Raw genomic sequence first — 19,934 nt, 5'->3', positions numbered from 1 at the left:
ATTTTCCAATTTTCCCTGTCTTATATTTCCACATTTTGTAATTTGCCAAGACACGTTCATTCTATTTCCCAAATCCTCCTTAACTCCACCTTTCTCTCTAGTCTAGTCCTAGCCCTTATTGTTTTCCACCAGGTCTGTTGTGTTCGTGTGATAACTGATGTCCCAGTGCCTGCTCTGGTCACTTGTTGTCTACCCTTGGTGCTGCCACCAGTTACCTAACGCATGCTTCTCACCATTTTAGCACCTTGGCTACCCAGCTACCCTTGGCCTCTGCATCACTAGATAGAGCCCAGAGTCCTCCCTTCCCCCACATGACCCCCACTCTTATAGCGAATGTCCCTGCTAGTATGAAAGTCCTTGCATTTCCCTCAAAAGGCCTTGCTGTGTTATTCTTCTGTGCTTTATTGTCGTTGTTCTTTTATTTTCTTTTTCTTGAAGTATACTTTTTTTCTCTCTTTCCCTCTCACACAACTCATGGGTTGTTCAAAACATGGCTCCGTTGTCTCTGCCCTGTGCTCCTCTCCTCTTCTACTCTGGCCCCTCAACAGAGTTAATAACTTCTTTTCTTTTGCTGTTTCTCCCTCTGTGTGGGTTTCCATTGCTGCCATCACCCTATTATATTTTCATGTGTATCCTGTCTCTCTCAGGTGCTGTGACTGTTTGAGGGCAAGGTCTTTGGCTCATTTCTCATTGTGCTCCGAACACTTAGCAGAATCCCTGAAATAATGTTAACACTTACTAAATGTTGATTACATTACGTCTAATTGGATTGAGTATGGCTTCAGGTATGGTTTTGTAGGGAAATGAATTCAAAAATGATAAGTTTCTTGATGTCCTTGTTTCAAAAATGTGGTTTGGTTACTTGGTGGAATCTAGCTCTGACTCTGTTAAGCAGAAGAACTTGGAAAATATAAAATGCCTGCCAACTTAACGTATTAGAAATTAAGCAATTGAGGGGTGTTCTGATGTCCCTCCTAAGATATTCATACTTCACTTTATATCTTGCTGGTCAAACTATACACACATTACTAAATTTCTCGCAGTTGGTTGTTTTGACTTCAAATATTTTCCTATAGGGACAGTATTGCAGCTCTTCAGTATTTTTGTATCAGAGTGCACTATGAAGACAGAAAACACACAATAATTGAACAGGGAACGCTTAATATAAACAATAACAAATTGGTTACTGTGGGTAAAGAAAACTCTAAAGAATATAGGAGTAGCAGAAATAGGGAGTAGAGTACCCAAAGAGGCACCCCCTCCCACAAGGCTGGGATCCAGACCTCACTGGAGAAGGTGTGTCTTACTGCATGGCAGAGTAGTTCACTGAAGTGTTGCAGGGAGACTTGCAGGGGATTGGCCTTCTGGGGTTCTAGGGGGAAGCTGTCCACAGTGGGGTGCCACACTGCAGAACTCACTGGGAATCTGCCAGTGGGGATGGTACATTGGGAGACCATTCTCAGGGGTCTGGAGAAAAGCTGCCCACGGGTTGCTGCCACACGCCTTCAGGTAAGAAAAGAACCAGGAAGAAGGGCCCTTTTTCTTCCAGTGTACGTCCTCCGGCAGCCTCTACTGATGTTGCTTAAAATTTTGTTAGCTGGCTGGGCGCCGTGGCTCACGCCTGTAATCCCAGCACTTTGGGAGGCTGAGGCGGGCAGATCATGAGGTCAGGAGTTTGAGACCAGCCTGACCAACATGGTGAAACACTGTCTCTACTAAAAATACAAAAAGTAGCTGGCTATGGTGGCATGCGCCAGTAGTCCCAGTTAGGAGGCTGAGGCAGGAGAATCACCTGAACCTGGGAGGCGGAGTTTGCAGTGAATTGACATGTGCCATTGTACTCCAGCCTGGGTGACAGAGCAAGACACCATCTCAAAAAAAAAAAAAAAAAATTGTGTTAGCTGACACAGGCAGGGCAATGGAAAGGTGGAAATGGAGCTGAAAGGCAACAGATGGACAGCTGGCAGAGTCCATCCCTTTAACTACTGAGCTTCCCTGAGTTCCACCTTAAGATACAACTATCACAGAAATTAGGATACAAATAGATCAAAATCGTGTGTATATAATGTAATATATAAGATCATATATATAAATACTTTTAATATTTGTGAATATAATTCTAAACTGCATATAAATACTTATGCAGGTTATAAATATACAATTTATTTATCTTAAATGTCACTGCTCAATGAGAGTGATTAGATGAATTTGAGAAGGGAGGTGGAGACACATCTGAGTTCTGAAGTAGTTCTTGTCATTCTTAGACAAAACATATTGTTAAACGTCTCAATTTCATTGTCTTTGATATAGAAATATTTAAAGCACTATTCATATACCTGTCACTTAAGAATTAATTGGTGTTGCCTTAAAAACATAAAAAAAAATAAGACAGGGGGACTTTCCAGTAGTAAGTAATTGAGCCAGACCTGGTAAAGAGAGAGGAAGAATTTTGGGAATGTGTTACACACACAGAGGATCCCTGACTCATGACAGTTCTGCTTATGATTTTTCAACTTTACAATGGTACAAAAGTGATAAAACTCAGCAGAAACCACATTTTGACTGCCTATATAGCCATTCTGCTTTTCATACTCAGTATAATATTTGACAAATTACATGAGATGTTCAACACTTTATCATAAAGTAAGCTTTGCATTAGATGATTTTGCCCAACTGTAGGCTAATGTGTTTTGAGCATGTTTCAGGTAAGTTAGGTGTATTAAATGAATTTTTGACATGATATTTTTAACTTATGACAGGCTTATTAGGACGTAACCTCATTGTAGTTTGAGGAGCATCTTATTTGCCAGTGCAGAATTTACTACCAGTGGTTCAGTATGTAAGTCTGTCAACCAAAATATTTGAGCTCCAGGAATCTTCTTGCCATTGAGCAAAGATAGGAAACAAGAAAAACAGTTTGTTTGAGTGACCTTAAGAGGGAGAACTAAAGTGGTGGGAAGAGGCTTGGGGTCAGGTGGTTGAGCATGCCAGCCAGTTGTTCAAATGAGTCCACTTTGACTGTATCAAGCAGGTGTGCTGCTTGCCCACATGCAGACAGGCATGGAAGTGTGGTGCAAGTAGTATGATCATAACTTGGGAGTACTTCACTATAATGAGTCAGTTCTTAGGGTAAAACTTGAGGCCAGGTGTGGTGGTTCATGCCTGTAATCCTAGCACTTTGGGAGGCCAAGGCAGGAGGATTGCTTGAGCCTAGGAGTTTGAGATCAGCCTGAGCCACATAAGTGAGACCCCGTATCTACAAAAAAAAAAAATACAAAAACTAGCCCAGGCATGATGGTGTGTGTTTGCAGGTCCCAGCTACCTGGGAGACTGAGGTGGGAGGATTGCTTGAGCCTGGGATGTCAAGGCTGCAGTGAGCTGTGATTGTGTCACTGGGCTCCAGCCTCCGCCACAGAATGAGACCCTGTTTCAAAAAAAAAAGAAAAAAAAAGTTAACATGAATTTTTGTTCTGTAAGCTCAATAACAGTGTATAATTTATGGAGGTTCTATTAAATTGTCCTGCAGGCTTTTCTGGGAGAGTCTTTTGACATTATAGAAAGAATAAAGCAATAATAAAAGCAGTCTTATATGGCTTATAGAGGATTCTTAGGAATATTGACAGCATAATAGATGTTTAATGAATCTTAACTGATACTTAGATACATAACTTAGCAGAATACAGAGATTTAAGGCCAAATCTGGTGTCTCTTCCCAAATATGACCTTCTTACTGTACTTATTTTTACCCAACCCTTGTTACCTGTCTCATGAACATCTTACTCTGTGGTTGTCTCTATTGTTGTTTTTATTTTATTTTATTTTTTCCAGTAGTAATGGACAATTAAAAGTCCCTTAGAGGTGTTGCTTTTCAAACCTCCGTTCTTTCTAGTTATGATAAGTGTGTGAGAAGTTGCGGAGGTGGTAAAATCAGGGATGGGGACCGGTATATTCTAGCCCCCAGCTGTTGGGCAATTTTGAGTAAAAATTACATATGATGAATATTGACTTGAATACTAGACTTACACTACTATTGGTCTTCAAGTCCACACTCAAATGATAGATGATTCTTTCCCTGCTGAAAAACCAGCTAGAACTCTCAGACACGGGTATAGATGTTGGGTTCATATCTCCAGTTGTTTTCCTTATCTTTTTTTTTTTTTTTTTTTTTTTTGCTTATAAATAATGGTCATGTATTTCTTACAGTTCTGGAGGCTTGGGAAGTCCAAAATCAGGGTGTTAGCCCATTTGGTGTCTGTGAGGACCTGGTTCCTGATTCACAGACAGCTGTCCTTTCACTCTGAACACATGTGGTGGAAGGCATGAGAGAGTTCTGGTGTCTGTGTATAAGCGCACGAATCACATTCATAAGGACATCACTCTAAATGATTTCGTTGTAGAGGTGGGAGACATACAGGTCAAAGTAAACCATCTTACAGGTGTTTTTTTGTTTTTTTTTTTTTTTGAGACGGAGTCTCGCTCTGTCACCCAGGCTGGAGTGCAGTGGCGCAATCTCGGCTCACTGCAAGCTCCGCCTCCCGGGTTCACACCATTCTCCTGCCTCAGCCTCTCTGAGTAGCTGGGACTACAGGCGCCCGCCACCACGCCCGGCTAATTTTTTGTATTTTTAGTAGAGACGGGGTTTCACCGTGGTCTCGATCTCCTGACCTCGTGATCCGCCCACCTCGGCCTCCCAAAGTGCTGGGATTACAAGCGTGAGCCACCACGCCCAGCCACAGGTGTTTTTTACTGTATACTGTGTCTCCTAAACATTTTAACATTTTAGAGAGATTTAGGGCCAACATTATGACATTAGTTACCATGTATTATAAAACATTTTAAATCATTGTGGAACATTTGGCTGAAATATTTGTAGAAACTCTGGCTGGATTGCTGAAAGCAAGTGGTGTTAGCATCTACACCTAATTGTAATTAGGTTTTGTTTTTTTGTTTGTTTGTTTTTCAGGTTTTTCTAAAGAGTGACCGAGTGGCCAGAATGGTTCAGAGTGGAGGGTGTTCTGCTAATGACTTCAGAGAAGTATTTAAGAAAAACATAGAAAAACGTGTGCGGAGTTTGCCAGAAATAGATGGCTTGAGCAAAGAGACGGTATTGAGCTCATGGATAGCCAAGTATGATGCCATTTACAGAGGTGAAGAGGACTTGTGCAAACAGCCAAATAGAATGGCCCTAAGTGCAGTGTCTGAACTTATTCTGAGCAAGGAACAACTCTATGAAATGTTTCAGCAGATTCTGGGTATTAAAAAACTAGAACACCAGCTCCTTTATAATGCATGTCAGGTAAGTGGTCTCTGATATTTTCCATTCCCCTGTCTGACTCGTGGAATGAACATGAAGTATTTACAAGCCTATGAAGATGTGCTTTACTTGCTATAATCACTTTACTTGGAAAGTTGAGCAAAATTGAATTTTAATGAATCACATAGTGATATTTGAGAGAAGTTTTAAAAGAAGTATTTGGTAGAAGGAGAAGAATATCAGTACTTCTTATCCAGTAAATAATCATCCCCATGTGCCCTATTGTAGGACATTAGATTCGTGCCTATTAGGTATAAATGGGCCATGCCCTGTAGAGTAAAATGAAAATCATCTCCTATCTGAAGAAGCTTGGCAAATTATAACAAATAGGTATTTCTCACTGCAAAATAATATTTTATAAAGATATGATGCTGATCTTCTGAGTTGTATGGAAGTAATGAAATTTCAAATTTTTTATTTAACTCACCCAGATTGAAATAAATTGAGGATGATTGTTGAACTATGTAATTTAAAGAGATGACAGAGTCAATATTATATTTTCTCTTCAGTTGTTATTCTAGTTATACATACAAAAATGGATTAAAGGCCAGGCATGGTGGCTCACGCCTGTAACCCAATGCTTTGGGAGGCTGAGGCGGGTGGATCATGAGGTCAGGAAATCAAGACCATCCTGGGCAACATGGTGAATCCTGGTTTCTACTAAAAATAGAAAAATTAGCCAGGCGTGGTGGCGCATGCCTGTAGTCCCATCCAGTCAGGAAGCTGAGGCAGGAGAATTGCTTGAACCTGGGAGGCAGAGGTTGTAGTGAGCTGAGATGGTGCCACTGCACTCCAGCCTGGTGACGAAGCGAGACTCGTCTTAAAAAAAAAAAAAAAAAAAAAAAGCGGGGGAGGAGGTATAAAATCGTGTTTCACATTTTTCATTTTTTAGACCCAATGATTTGTCTAATAATGTAGTCCTATATTTGCATTTTGTTTGTTTATGTTGGGGGTATAAATTATTTAACTATGCCCAAATATATAACTTAAATTGATAAAATTCTGACACTGAAAAATGTTTGTGTTACCCTAAGAGTTACACTTCTATAATGTACATGTTTGTTTTTAATCTTTTTGCAAATCTTCTCTTAATTTTTGTGTTATGTCCATATTGGTTACTTTGCATTGGTAATTTGTGGATCATTTCAAATCAACAAATTAATAGAGTTAATAGTAAATCAGTGTGGCACTTTAACCCTGTGAACAATTTGTGTACTCACTGTAATTGATTTCATTGTTTTATTAAACCAGGTAGTTATTTGGTAATAGTGGAAGATGACTATAAAACCAAAATCTTCTATTTGAAAGATAACTTCAACTGGAACTTTGTATTTTTAGTGAAACAGTAGCTCACTTGTGCAAATAAATGTTGATGAACATAATTTAGTGGGAAAATTCAGATTCAGACATTCAGTAGGTATTTGTTGAGCTTTGTTCAAGTCCAAAACCTCTGTAGGTATTAGGGAATCCAAGTTGAGCAAAAGAACATATTTTTTCCTCTATAGTGGCTAAAGTCTCTATAAGATAAGACTTGATAAGTCCAAGAAAAGTCATTTATTTGCAGCTTGCCCAGCTTTTTATTCTGAGGATGGGAGTGATGATTTCCAAGCTCTTTATATGCCTCAGTTAAAGCTATCATTCCTTTCAGTTCTGAGATTTGAAAGAAAAGCTTATGGATTATTTTTGATTGATTTTAAAACACAGAGATATTATAAGACCTCTAAGTGCGTTATTACATGTGGATTAGCATATACTAGATGTTACAAAGTTATAAAATATATTTCCATGTTCCTATGAGTTTATGTTATTAACTTAAAATATGTTTAAGTTGTCTGCCTACTAGAGAATCAGCTGGACTATGGGCACCCTGGTTTTAGTCTTCTGTGATTTGAAACCTACTTGCAATTCAGATCTCCAACTATAACAGTGGCTTTGTCCTTGCTCAGAGTTGGCCTGAACAACAATAAAAAACAGCAGATTTGTTTATTTGTCCTTTCAGTTCTATCAGTATTTGTCTCATATATTTTGATACTCTATTAGGTACATATATTTGTATTAGGATTGTTATGTTTTATTGTAGAATTGACTCCTTCATCATGATGTAGTATTCCTTTTTATCCCTGATTGTCTTCCTTTTTCTGAAGTCTACATTGTCTTAAGCTAATATAGTCACTCCAGCTTTCTTTTATTAAGGTTGACATGGTGTCTCTTTCTCCATCTGTGTACTTTTAACCTAAGTGTTTATTTTTAAAGTGGATGTTTTGTAGACAGTGTACGATTGGGTCTTGAAGTTTTTCTTTTTTTTGGAGATGAAGTCTTGCTCTGTTGTCCAGGCTGGAGGGCAGTGGTGTGATCTCAGCTTACTGCAACCTCCACCTCCCGGGTTCAAGTGATTCTCCTGCCTCAGCCTCCCGAGTAGCTGGGATTACAGGCACACACCACCATGCCTGGCTAATTTTTGTATTTTTAGTAGATACGGGGTTTCACCATGTTGGCCGGGATGATCTTGATCTCCTGACCTCATGATCCGCCCGCCTTGGCCTCCCAAAGTGCTGGGATTACAGGCGTGAGCCACTGCGCTTGGCTGAAGTTTTCTTTTTTTTAAAATCCGGACTGATCATCTTGGTCTTTTAATGGGTATGTTTAGGCCATTCATATTTAAGGTGATTACTAATATAGTTGGATTAAATTTTAAAATCTTTGTAGCTTTTACCACTTCCATGCATTGTTCTTTGCCCTCCCCTACTTTTTATGCCTTCTCTAATTTTGATTGAACACTTTATATGAATTCCATTTTTTATCTTTTGGTATACTGTTTATACATTTTTTTAAAGAACAAAAAGTTTTGGTGATTCTCCCAGAGTTTAAAATACACATTTTTAAATAATCTAAGCCTACCCTCAGATAACACTATACTATAAGGCTTCATGTGTACTGCAGCTACTCCATAATAGAGTATACCCAATTCCTTCCTCTCATCCGTTGTGACATTGCTGTCATTCACTTCATTTATAATATGCTATAACCCCCAATGTATTCTTTCTATTATTGCTTTGAACAGTTATCTTTTAGCTCAATTAAAAATAAGAGAAACTAAAGATTATATATATTTTACCTTCATTTATTTCTCCTCTGATGCTCTTTCATTTCTTTATGTAGATTCAGATTTCTTACTGATATTATTTTCCTTATCTCTGAAGAACTTCTTTTAACATGTCTTGTAGGCCAAGACTAGTGGTGATGCAGTCTCTCAGTTTTTGTTTGAGAAAGTCCTTGTTTCTTCTTCGCATTTAAAGTATAATTTCACTGGATATAGAATTATCTGTTAGTTTTTTTTTCTCTTTCAGCACTCTGAAAATTTCACCACACTGTGTTTTGGTTTGCATGATTTCTGATGAGAAGTTTAATGTAGTTCTTATCCTTTAGTCTTTAGAGGTAAGGTGTTATTTTCCCCCTTATGGCTTCCTTCAAGAGTTTTTCATTCTTTCATTTTTCTGCATTTCGAATATGCTATGTCTAGGGGTGTGTGTGTGTGTGTGTGTGTGTGTGTGTGTGTGTGTGTGTATTTCTTTTGCTTGGTGTTTTTCTGAGCTTCCTGTATCTGTGGGTCAGTGTCTATCATTAATTTTGGAAAGTTTGCTGCTGTTATTACTTCAAATGTTCCTTCTGTCCTATCCCCTCTTTGTTCTTTTTCTGGTATTCTAGATATGTTTATGTCACCCATGTTGCTGTTACCCATGTTATCCCACAGTCCTGGGATGTCCGTTCTGTTTGTTCAACTGTTTTTATATTTCAGTTTGGGAAGTTTTTATTGACATGTCTTCCAGCTCACTGATTCTTTGCTCAGCAATGTCAAGTCCACTAATGACCCTATCGAAGGCATTCTTCATTTCTTTCCTGGTGTTTTTTTTTATTTCTAGCATTTCCTTTTGATTTTTTGGTAGTTTCCATCTCCTGCTTTTATTATGCATTGTTCTTGCATGTTTTTAACTTTTTACATTAGGGCCCTTAGCCTATTAATAATAGTAATTTAAATTCCTTGTTTGATAATTCTAACATCTGTCTCATATCTGAATCTAGTTCACATGCTTGCTTTATCTCTCCAGACTGCGTTTCTTTTGGCTTTTTGCTTTTGACATGCTTCATAATTTTTTGTTGTAAGCCATATATATTAGGTACTGAGAACTGAGGTAACTAAGGCTTTCATATGAATATTTATGTTAATCTGAGTAGGAGTTGAGCTGTGCTTAATGTTTAATGTTTCTTGTAGCCATAAGTATGAGAAACTTCTTTTTTTTTACATATTATTAATCTCTTTTTTTATTATTATACTTTAAGTTCTAGGGTACATGTGCACAATGTGCAGGTTTGTTACATATGTATACATGTGCCATGTTGGTGTACTGCACCCACTAACTCGTCATTTACATTAGGTATATCTCCTAATGCTGTCCCCTCCCCACTCCCCTAACCCCACAACAGGCCCTGGTGTGTGATGTTCCCCTTCCTGTGTCCAAATGTTCTCATTGTTCAATTCCCACCTATGAGTGAGAACATGTGGTGTTTGGTTTTCTGTCCTTGCAATAGTTTGCTGAGAATGATGTTTTCCAGCTTCATCCATGTCCCTACAAAGGACATGAACTCATCCTTTTTTATGGCTGCATAGTATTTCATGATGTATATGTGCCACATTTTCGTAATCCAGTCTATCATTGATGGACATCTGGGTTGGTTCCAAGTCTTTGCTATTGTGAATAGTGCCGCAATAAACATACGTATGCATGTGTCTTTATAGTAGCATGATTTATAATCCTTTGGGGATATACCCAGTAATGGGATGGCTGGGTCAAATGGTATTTCTAGTTCTGGATCCTTGAGGAATCACCACACTGTCTTCCACAGTGGTTGAACTAGTTTACAGTCTCTCCAACAGTGTAAAAGTGTTCCTATTTCTCCACATCCTCTCCAGCACTTGTTGTTTCCTGACTTTTTAATGATGGCCATTCTAACTGGTGTGAGATGGTATCTCATTGTGGTTTTGATTTGCATTTCTCTGATGGCCAGTGATGATGAGCATTTTTTCATGTGTCTGTTGGCTGCATAAATGTCTTCTTTTGAGAAGTGTCTGTTCATATCCTTCACCCACTTTTTGATGTTTGATGGGGTTGCTTGTTTTTTTCTTGTAAATTTGTTTGAGTTCTTTGTAGATTCTGGATATTAGCTCTTTATCAGATGAGTAGATTGCAAAAATTTTCTCCCATTCTGTAGGTTGCCTGTTCACTCTGATGGTAGTTTCTGAAATGGGCAAAAAGTATAAGCATTCCCTTTGAAAACTGGCACAAGACAGGGAAGCCCTCTCTCACCACTCCTATTCAACATAGTGTTGGAAGTTCTGGCCAGGGCAATCAGGCAGGAAAAAGAAAGAAAGGGTATTCAGTCAGGAAAAGAGGAAGTCAAATTGTCCCTTTTTGCAGATGACATGATTGTATATTTAGAAAACCCCATCGTCTCAGCCCAAAATCTCCTTAAGCTGATAAGCAATTTCAGGAAAGTCTCAGGATACAAAATCAATGTACAAAAATCACAAGCATTCTTATACACCAATAACAGACAAACAGAGAGCCAAATCATGAATGAACTCCCATTCACAATTGCTTCAAAGAGAATAAAATACCTAGGAATCCAACTTACAAGGGATGTGAAGGACCTCTTCAAGGAGAACTACAAACCACTGCTGAACGAAATAAAAGAGGACACAAACAAATGGAAGAACATTCCATGCTCATGGATAGGAAGAATCAATATTGTGAAAATGGCCATACTGCCCAAGGTAATTTACAGATTCAATGCCATCCCCATCAAGCTGCCAATGACTTTCTTCACAGAATTGGAAAACACTACTTTAAAGTTCATATGGAACCGAAAAAGAGCCCGCATTGCCAAGTCAATGCTAAGCCAAAAGAACAAGGCTGGAGGCATCATGCTACCTGACTTCAAACTATACTACAAGGCTACAGTAACCAAAACAGCATGGTACTGGTACCAAAACAGAGATATAGACCTATGGAACAGAAGAGAGTCCTCAGAAATAATACCACACATCTACAACCATCTGATCTTTGACAAATCTGACAAAAACAAGAAATGGGGAAAGGATTCCCTATTTAATAAATGGTGCTGGGGAAACTGGCTAGCCATATGTAGAAAGCTGAAACTGGATTGCTTCCTTACACCTTATACAAACATTAATTCCAGATGGATTAAAGACTTAAATGTTAGACCTAAAACCATAAAAACCCTAGAAGAAAACCTAGGCAATACCATTCAGGACATAGGCATGGGCAAGGACTTCATGTCTAAAACACCAAAAGCAATGGAAACAAAAGCCAAAATTGACAAATGGGACCTAATTAAACTAAAGGTCTTCTGCACAGCAAAAGAGAAACTTCAGCTTCCTCCAGTATCCTTGTGTTTGTCTCCCCTTTTGACTGTGCTTCCCTGAGGACTCTGCCCCAGAGAAAGTCTATATCCTGCAGCTCTTTTAGCTGTCACCAATCCACTCTTGTCATTCTGGAGCTGTGTTGGTGTTGTGGTAAGGCGTTGGAGAGATGGAGTGTCCTCTAATCTTATTAAATCTCAGTCTTTTAGTGGACATATAACCTTCATACGTGTTTCTGTCCCTGGTCTAGGAGGATTGCTCCCTCCTACTACCATGTTCTTCATTCTCTTCCCTGGATGCAGCATCCCAGTCTCTTTTTTTGAAGTCCTGTGTTCACTCTGTTTTGTGTTTTTGCTTTTCAGTACGTGAGTCAAGAGGGCTGGAGTGGGATGGTATTCTCTTCCTCCACCTGGGATAAGTTTTCAGTGTTTCCCTCAGGCAAAACCTTTCTACTGTTGTTAGAGAGAAGGATCTGGGAGATTGAACAATGGCTTTCTCCCCCTTTTTTCTGCCATGGCCATACGGGGATCTTTTTTGGATCCTCACTGTGAGAACTTGGTGAGGTAACTGAAAGGAAAGTCCAGCAAAGTTTGGGGGCCTCTTTATGATTGTGGCTCCAGGAATTTCTTACTCTCTGCACCCAGCTCATAGTAATTTTTCAAAATTACTAGACAAGTAAATATTCCTACCACTCATGGCATACAGCAATTTCTGCTCCAAGTGCTGTGTCTTTCTGGATTTGCCCATCTTTCTAGATTTTGGTTAGTGGCTTCCCCTGCACACTCAGTTATCTGAGAAGTCAAGAAAAGTCAATGATTTGCAGCTTGCCCAACTTTTTATTCTGAGGATGGGAGTGATGACTTCCAAGCTCTTTATGTGTCTGAACTAAAACTATAATTTGTTTCAGTTCTGAGATTTGAAAGAAAAGCTTGAGGATTATTTTTGATTGATTTTAAAACAAAAAGAAATTATAAAGAGTACCCCTGTAAATAAGGACGTATAATAATCATTTTACAGAAATTATGAAAATAAATTGTTTAGAAAGCAGCCAAGACACTTTTTTTTCCCTGAATGCTATGCAAGCATACCTTGGAGATATTCTGGGTCCAGTTCCATACCACTGCCATAAAGTGATTATTGCAATAAAACAGGTCACATAATTTTTTTTATTTCACACTGCATATAAAATTTATGTTTATACTGTACTGTAGTCTATTAGGTGTATAACAGCATTATGTTTAAAAAATAACCTATGTACCTTAATTTAAAAATACTTTATTGTTTTAAAAAATGCTACCAATCATTTGAGCCTTCAGCAAGTCATAATCTTTTTGCTGGTAGAGGGTCTCGCCTTGATGTGGATGACTGCTTACTGACTAGGTTGGCTATAGCAGTTTCTTTAAATAAGACAACAGTGAAATTTGCATGGCGATTCACTCTTCTTTTCACAAAAGATTTCTGAATAGTATGTGATACTGTTTGATAGTATTTTACCTACAGAAGAACATCTTTCAAAATTGGAATTAGTTGTCTCATACCCTGCCACTGCTTTATCAGCTATATTTATGTAAATATTCTAAATCCTTTGTCATTTCAGCAGTGTTCACAGTATCTTCACTAGGATTAGATTTCATTTCAAGACACAACTTTCTTTGTTTTTCCATAAGAAGCGATACCTCATCCATTCAAGTTTTATCATGAGACTTCAGCAAGTCAGGCATATCTTTAGGATCCACTTCTATTTCTAATTCTTTTGCTATTTCTAGAACATCTCCAGTTACTTCCTTCATTGAAGTCTTGAATTCCTCAAAGGCATCTATGAGGATGGAATCAACTTCTTCCAAATGCCTGTTCATGTTGACATTTTGACCTCCTCCCTTGAATCACAAGTGTGTTAATGGCATCTAGAATGGTGAATCCTTTCCAGAACGTTTTCCATTTACTTTGCTCCAATCCATCAGAGCAATCGCTATCTGGTAGCTATAGCTTTACAAAATGTATTTCTTAAATAATAAGACTTGAAAATAAAAATTCCTTCTTGATTAATGGGCTGCAGAATGGATGTTATGTTAGCAGGCATCAAATCAATGTGAATCTTCTTGTACATCACTATCAGAACCCTTGGGTTACTAAGTGCATTGTCAGTGAGCAATACTATTTTGAAAGGAATCTTTATTGTCTTAGAAGTCTCAATATTCAGTAAACCATGCTGGAAACGTGTATGCTGTCATCCAGGCTTTGTTGTCCCATTTATGGAGCACTAGCAAAGCAGATTTAGCATGATTCTTGAAATCCCTAATGTTTTCAGAATAGTAAGCGAGCATTAGCTTCAACCTAAACTCACCAGCTTCATTAGCCACTAACAAGAGAGTCAGCCTGCCCTTTGCAGCTTTGAAACCAGGCATCGACTTCTTCTTGGTAGCTATGAAAGCCCTAGATGGCATCTTCTGATAGAAAGCTGTTTCATCTACATTAAAATATTTTGTTAGTTTAGTCACTTTCATCAATGATCTTAGCTAGATCTTCTGGATAACTTGCTGCAGCTTCTCCATCAGCACTTGCTGCTTCACCTTGCACTTCCATGTTATAGAGATGGCTTATTGCATTTAACCTCATGAACCAACTTCTCCTAGCTTCAAACTTTTCTTCTGCAGCTTCCCTACCTTTCTCATAGCCTTCAATTTGGCTGTTTGGTGCAAGAGGCCTAGCATTTGACCTGCCTCTCCTTATGACATGCCTTCCTAAGCTTAATCCTTTCTAGCTTTTGACTTAAAGTGAGAGATATGTGACTCTTCATTTCACTTGAACACTTAAAGGCCATTATTGGGTTATTAATTGGCCTAATTTCAATGTTAGTGTGTTTTAGGGAATAGACAGGGCTGAGCAGAGGGAAAGAAATGAGGAAATGGCTGGTCCGTCAGAACACACATAACATTATTGAATGAGTTTGTTGTCTTATATGGGAGCAATTCATGGTGCCTCAAAACAGTTGCAATAGTGACATCAAAGATCATGGTTCACAGATTGCCTTAACAGATGTAATAACAATGAAAGAGTTTGAAATATTTTGAGAATTATCAAAATGAGACACAGAAGTGAGCAAATGCTGTTGGAAAAATAGCACCTATAGACTTGTTTGACTCAGGATTGCCACAAACCTTCAATGTGTAAAAAAACATAGTATCTGAAAAGTGCGATAAAGAGAAGCTCAACAAAATGATGTATGCCTATATATTTTTTCTTTTGTTATATTCCAACAAAGGTTAGAAAGAAAAGATAAGGCAAAACAATAGAAATCACAGAAACTAGCCTGTTCTTTATAGAAAGGAATAGCCTGAGAAGAGAAATAGAAGAGCAGGCCTTGGGGAGGCAGGAAGGATCTAAAGCCAGAGTAGCTGCTGGAACCTGGCTCAGGTGTATGTCTATGAGATTTAGCCCACCTTCTGCATGTTTCAGGAAAAGCTTTGAGACTCCTCCTAACTGTAACAGTCTGGCTTCTGTTTGTGTTTACCCTTGTGTGGCCCCTTGTTTTTGGCAGCAGAAATCTCCTAGAAAATCTCAAAGATGTTGCTTGCTTAAGAGTCAGAAGCTCAGGATCGAGGGCTGTTCTGGTGAAATGTGCAGGATGGCAGCAGCCAGGTAATGTCTGGCAACTCAAGAAGGAAAGGACACGAATGAGAAGGGAGCCTTGCCAGGGCTGCCACATGACATCGATGGCCATCATTTGGTCATATCCTTTGTCCCAGAGCTTCAGACTTAGCATCAGGAATGCAAAAACAGGAAACTCTCTTCTGAAAAAGATATTTACATTACTTTGAGTCAGAGCCAGTAACGTATTAATTACCAACATTAAGGCATGAAGGAAACTTCTAAAACACTAAGATAGAAGATAGCACATACCACAGTTAAGATATGAAATTAGGGATAATTGAAAGACAAATTGTTATTGTTATCAAGAAAAATTAAAAAAGAATAAAAACAATGTTAAGTAGCTCCTAGATTAGCTATTATGCTAATAAAATTTCATACTTTGGATTCTTTGATTTGAGAATAATGTATCTGCAGTGGTGCGCATTCATAGAACAAAATATTAAGAAAAAAGTAAAGAAGATCAACATATACAGTCTAAAATGAGTGGCATAACAGTACAAGAATCTGAAATTGTTAGCTGCGATTTAGTTGAATCAGGATATTATAAAAAAGAACAGGAGTGAAGGAAGAATAATCTGTCAGTGGAAAGTTTAATTTCGGAATATTTTAAGGAAATGCAGTTAATTTGAAATATATATATACTTTTAGAGAATCAATGTTGCATAATATTAAAACTATATTTTATAGTCTTACTAAGAATAATTTTATTTCACTTTTTTAAATGAAAATGCTGTTACTTAAGTGGTACCAGTTAATCAGCTGCCTTTCCTAAAACAAATGTGTTTATTAAAGGATATTTAATATGACATAAGGTAATGCAGTATGTTCAAATTAATTAGTTAACCCATTATCTATAATCATGCAGGGCATATATATAGTTTTCGCTAGGCATTGTGTTAAATAATAGGAACCTAGAGACAGATAAAACCTTGATTTTTGCAAGGTTTATAGAAAAAAAAGCTGTTGTAAGTGCTACAGTGGTGTGGTTAATCTCTGGTTCTGGATGCATCATGAAGAGGTTCTCCAAAATGAGTGAATGCTAAGGTGTTCTGGGCATAGGGACAGGCACATGCAAACTATGGAGATGTGAAATGCATGGCTTTCTGGGGAACTTCACATTGTTGACTACTGGAATATGAGCAGGAGATGGGGCTGTGTTTGAGATATTAACAGAGGTAGGTAAGCATCTTACGGACTATAGAGAGGCATGCAATCTTAAATGAACAGAGTCTGAAGAGTGGGATACGTAGTACCATATCTACTCCTATAATTCTCCTTTAACTTCTATATTTGTCTCTTAAAATGATTAAGTAACTAAATTTTATAGCTATCTAGATCCTGCTCTTTTCTGCCAAAAGCATCTTTCATTAATCTTTTGTAATCTCATTCCATTAACTGAAGAAAGTGACTCACCCAGATTTACCCAAGTGTCAAAGCAAAGTTAACTGAGATCTTGTTCACTTATCCCTCCTCCCACTCAAATTCTTCATGTCTGAAGACTACACCACCCATGTTAAGTAACATCACAGAACTGTTTGAGTATTTGTAAGGGATAAGCAGAAATATTTCTTAATGGTTAAAAAGTAGGCTTCAAGTTTATGATTTCTTTTCCCTAGAAGTTTTTGCTTTGGAGATTAAGTGCTTTGAGTCTAAGAGTTTAAAGAAATCAATAAATAGGCAGTTGCTGTGGTCACCGTGGGTGTCTTCCCCTAGAAGTCTGGGAGCCATGAGGCATTAACCATTTTGAATATCTTCATTCAAGGTGCGCAGAAAGAAAACAGAAAGAGAAATGTGAATCCCCAAAGGAAACTGGGAACTGACTTCCACCACTGTCTTCTTTTTTTTTTTTTCCAACTAGTAGCCTGTGATTGATGATAGGTTTCATTTAACATACAGTAATGTGTCTACTTTAGCAGAAATAATAATTCTACTGACAGTTACATTGGATACCTTTCAAAAATGACTTCCGAAATTGAAAAATAAATGCCATGGTAATGAAAATTAGGGAGGAGTATATTTTTCTCATATATATATAATTTAAAATCTCAAAACATTTGGGAGAATATTTAAGTAAATGTATTAAATGGCAGGTTTGTGTTTGGGGATACAATAAGAGAAAAACAAGATCTTAAGAATAGTTAGATTGTTATATAATTTTTGAAATTCTGAAATTAATCATTGGAGTGGCCGTAATATTTATATATGTGTTAACTTTTTTGGTAAATAAATGTATCATAATGTAAATTGGATGAATTTAATTTTACTAAAATGAATTTGAGTCTCTGGTAGTATTAAGTTTCCGCTCTCAAAAATTTTTAAATTGTCAATGTAATTTTAACATATTCCCAACAGTTTAAATTATAGGCTTTATTAGTGTTGCTGCATTTGGCTGTGGATTATCTTGTTTCTTACCTTTGGCTTACATGTGGAAGAGATACATAAGAATATTCTAAAATAAGATTTCTCCTAAAATGTTTTGTTGAATTTGTCTTTGCATTCTCCAGAATCTCCCTAGATAATGAATATAGGTTACCTTTAGACATTCCTGTATTTATTTTTAGATTTTTTTTCTTTATCTAATTCTACTCCATGGAAATTAGAAAGTTATCCCAACTTTTCCACTTTTTAAAAATAAGAGAACACAGCTTTACAAAGAGATAACATCTTTGTGATAGTAATACTAAAAAGAAAGTATTTTTGCTAAAGTACTTCAAAGTCTATTCTCAACTACTATAAATAAGAAAGGATTATATGGGTGTACTGTTTCAAGCAAATAAGCAACTATCTTTATTTTTCATGGTTGTTTAATGAAAATATTCTAACAAATTTAAAATTATATATTTGATATATATTTTTTCTTTCATTTATTCAAAAATGTTCATTGGCCTGGCGTGGTGGCTCACACCTGTAATCCCAGCACTTTGGGAGGCTGAGGTGGGTGGATCACTTGAGGTCAGGAGTTCCAGACCAGCCTGGCCAATATGGTGAAACCTGTCTCTACTAAAAATACAAAAAAATTAGCCGGATGTGGTGGCACGTGCATGTAATCCCAGCTACTCAGGAGGCTGAGGCAGGAGAATTGCTGAATCCAAGAGGCAGAGGTTGCAGTGAGCTGAGATCACACCACTGTGCTCCAGCCTGGGCTGGACAAAGCGAGACTCTCTCTCAAAAAAAAAAAAAAAAATCATTGAATACTTAAGAAAAATGTCAGTTACTAGGTTAAGCAGTGAAAATACATAAATGACAATGTTTGATTCCTTCCCTCAAGGCATTAATATGTGGTCAGTAGACAGATGTATAAAATGGTATAGTTGTATAAATGGTAGATGTATAAATCATATAGATGTATGAAATGTAATGGCATAGTTGATCAGTGCATTACTGGGGGTATGTATACTGTACAGCAGGAGCACATGGGTGGCACTATCTTCATTTATATTGGATAGTTGGCATGGATTTCTTTAGTGCTCTCCAACTTTGTATGCACATTAGAATGAATAGAAGAGCTTTAATACTTGGGCCTCACCTCAGACTAAGTGAAATGGTCTGTGGAGGTCAGGCCCAATGACTCTTTTTTATAATTTTCCCATATAATGCTGGTGCACAGTGAGAATTGAGGACCCCTGGCCTGACATACCATCTGAGGACTTTGTCCTGTGGTCACGTCTAACGTTGGGGAAGCTGGGAAAAGTCTAGCTGGATGCCTGGAAATAGAGCTGGTTTGGGAATGTGGGAACCCAATTCTTTCTTGGACATTTAATTGAAGTTTAATAAAGGTTTTAAGAAAACAGTAATTCTGAGTTTTGGATGATGAACACAAAATTAAGCATCAGGGAGAAAACAGCTTTTACAAAGGCATGAAGAGCATGAAATGGCTTGGAATCTGTTAGGGAGGTATGGTGTGTGTTGCTGGAGTAGCAGAAGAGGCTAAAAAGTTAGGAAATGATTTGAATATTTAGGGCCTTATATACTAGATCAAAGAGCTTGGAATTTACCTTGTGGTAGAGAACACTGTTGGGGTATAAGCAAAGGAATGACTGGAACAAATTGGGGTCTGGAAAGCTCCTTCTCTGTGATCTGAAGAATGAATTGCAGGTGGCCTCACCCTACTGTGGGCATGGGCCAGTGTTGTTTAAAATGAGCAGGAACTACATATTTGTCCTTCAAGTAATCTCTCCAGGCACCACACATTGTTCTGCTGTAGATCTTTTGCTTGTGGGCCTGGTTTTACCTCTGTGTTGCCTATGAAGTTCTTAGGCTGCTGGACTTCATCTAGGAGACTGTTTTTGCATCCTCTTGGGTCTGCACTCTGTATTGTCCTTTGTAATTCCACTCTACGCCCACACTTGAGAACTGTGGCCTAGGTCAAAACACTGAACTACCTGCTTTCCTCTAAAGGGACAAGATAAAAGTGTAGGAATTTATGGCAGAATCTAGGGATCGTCAGTGTTTACCTGCTGGAGCTTTTATATTAAGCATAGTATGATGTGGCTTCTCTGATTAGGGTATTATTGTCTTAACACAGTGCCT

At 37.8% G+C, this 19,934-nt stretch overlaps 1 protein-coding gene across 20 annotated transcripts in view; it reads left to right on the top strand.

The window, feature by feature from the left end:
* CADPS2 (calcium dependent secretion activator 2) overlaps positions 1-19,934 on the top strand; it is a 565,017-nt gene that overhangs the window by 208,770 nt on the left and 336,313 nt on the right. For all 20 annotated transcript variants that reach the window (XM_055283833.2, XM_055283832.2, XM_055283827.2 and 17 more), the window contains exon 3: positions 4,964-5,296. In XM_055283833.2, coding sequence (XP_055139808.1) covers positions 4,964-5,296 — 333 coding nt within the window. The remainder of the gene's footprint in view (positions 1-4,963; positions 5,297-19,934) is intronic.

The sequence above is a fragment of the Symphalangus syndactylus genome, chromosome 6 (assembly GCF_028878055.3).
Source record: "Symphalangus syndactylus isolate Jambi chromosome 6, NHGRI_mSymSyn1-v2.1_pri, whole genome shotgun sequence".
NCBI classification, from domain to species: Eukaryota; Metazoa; Chordata; class Mammalia; order Primates; family Hylobatidae; genus Symphalangus; species Symphalangus syndactylus.
The sequence above is the reverse complement of the archived record's forward strand: the minus strand, read 5'-3'. Positions and strand labels throughout refer to the sequence as shown.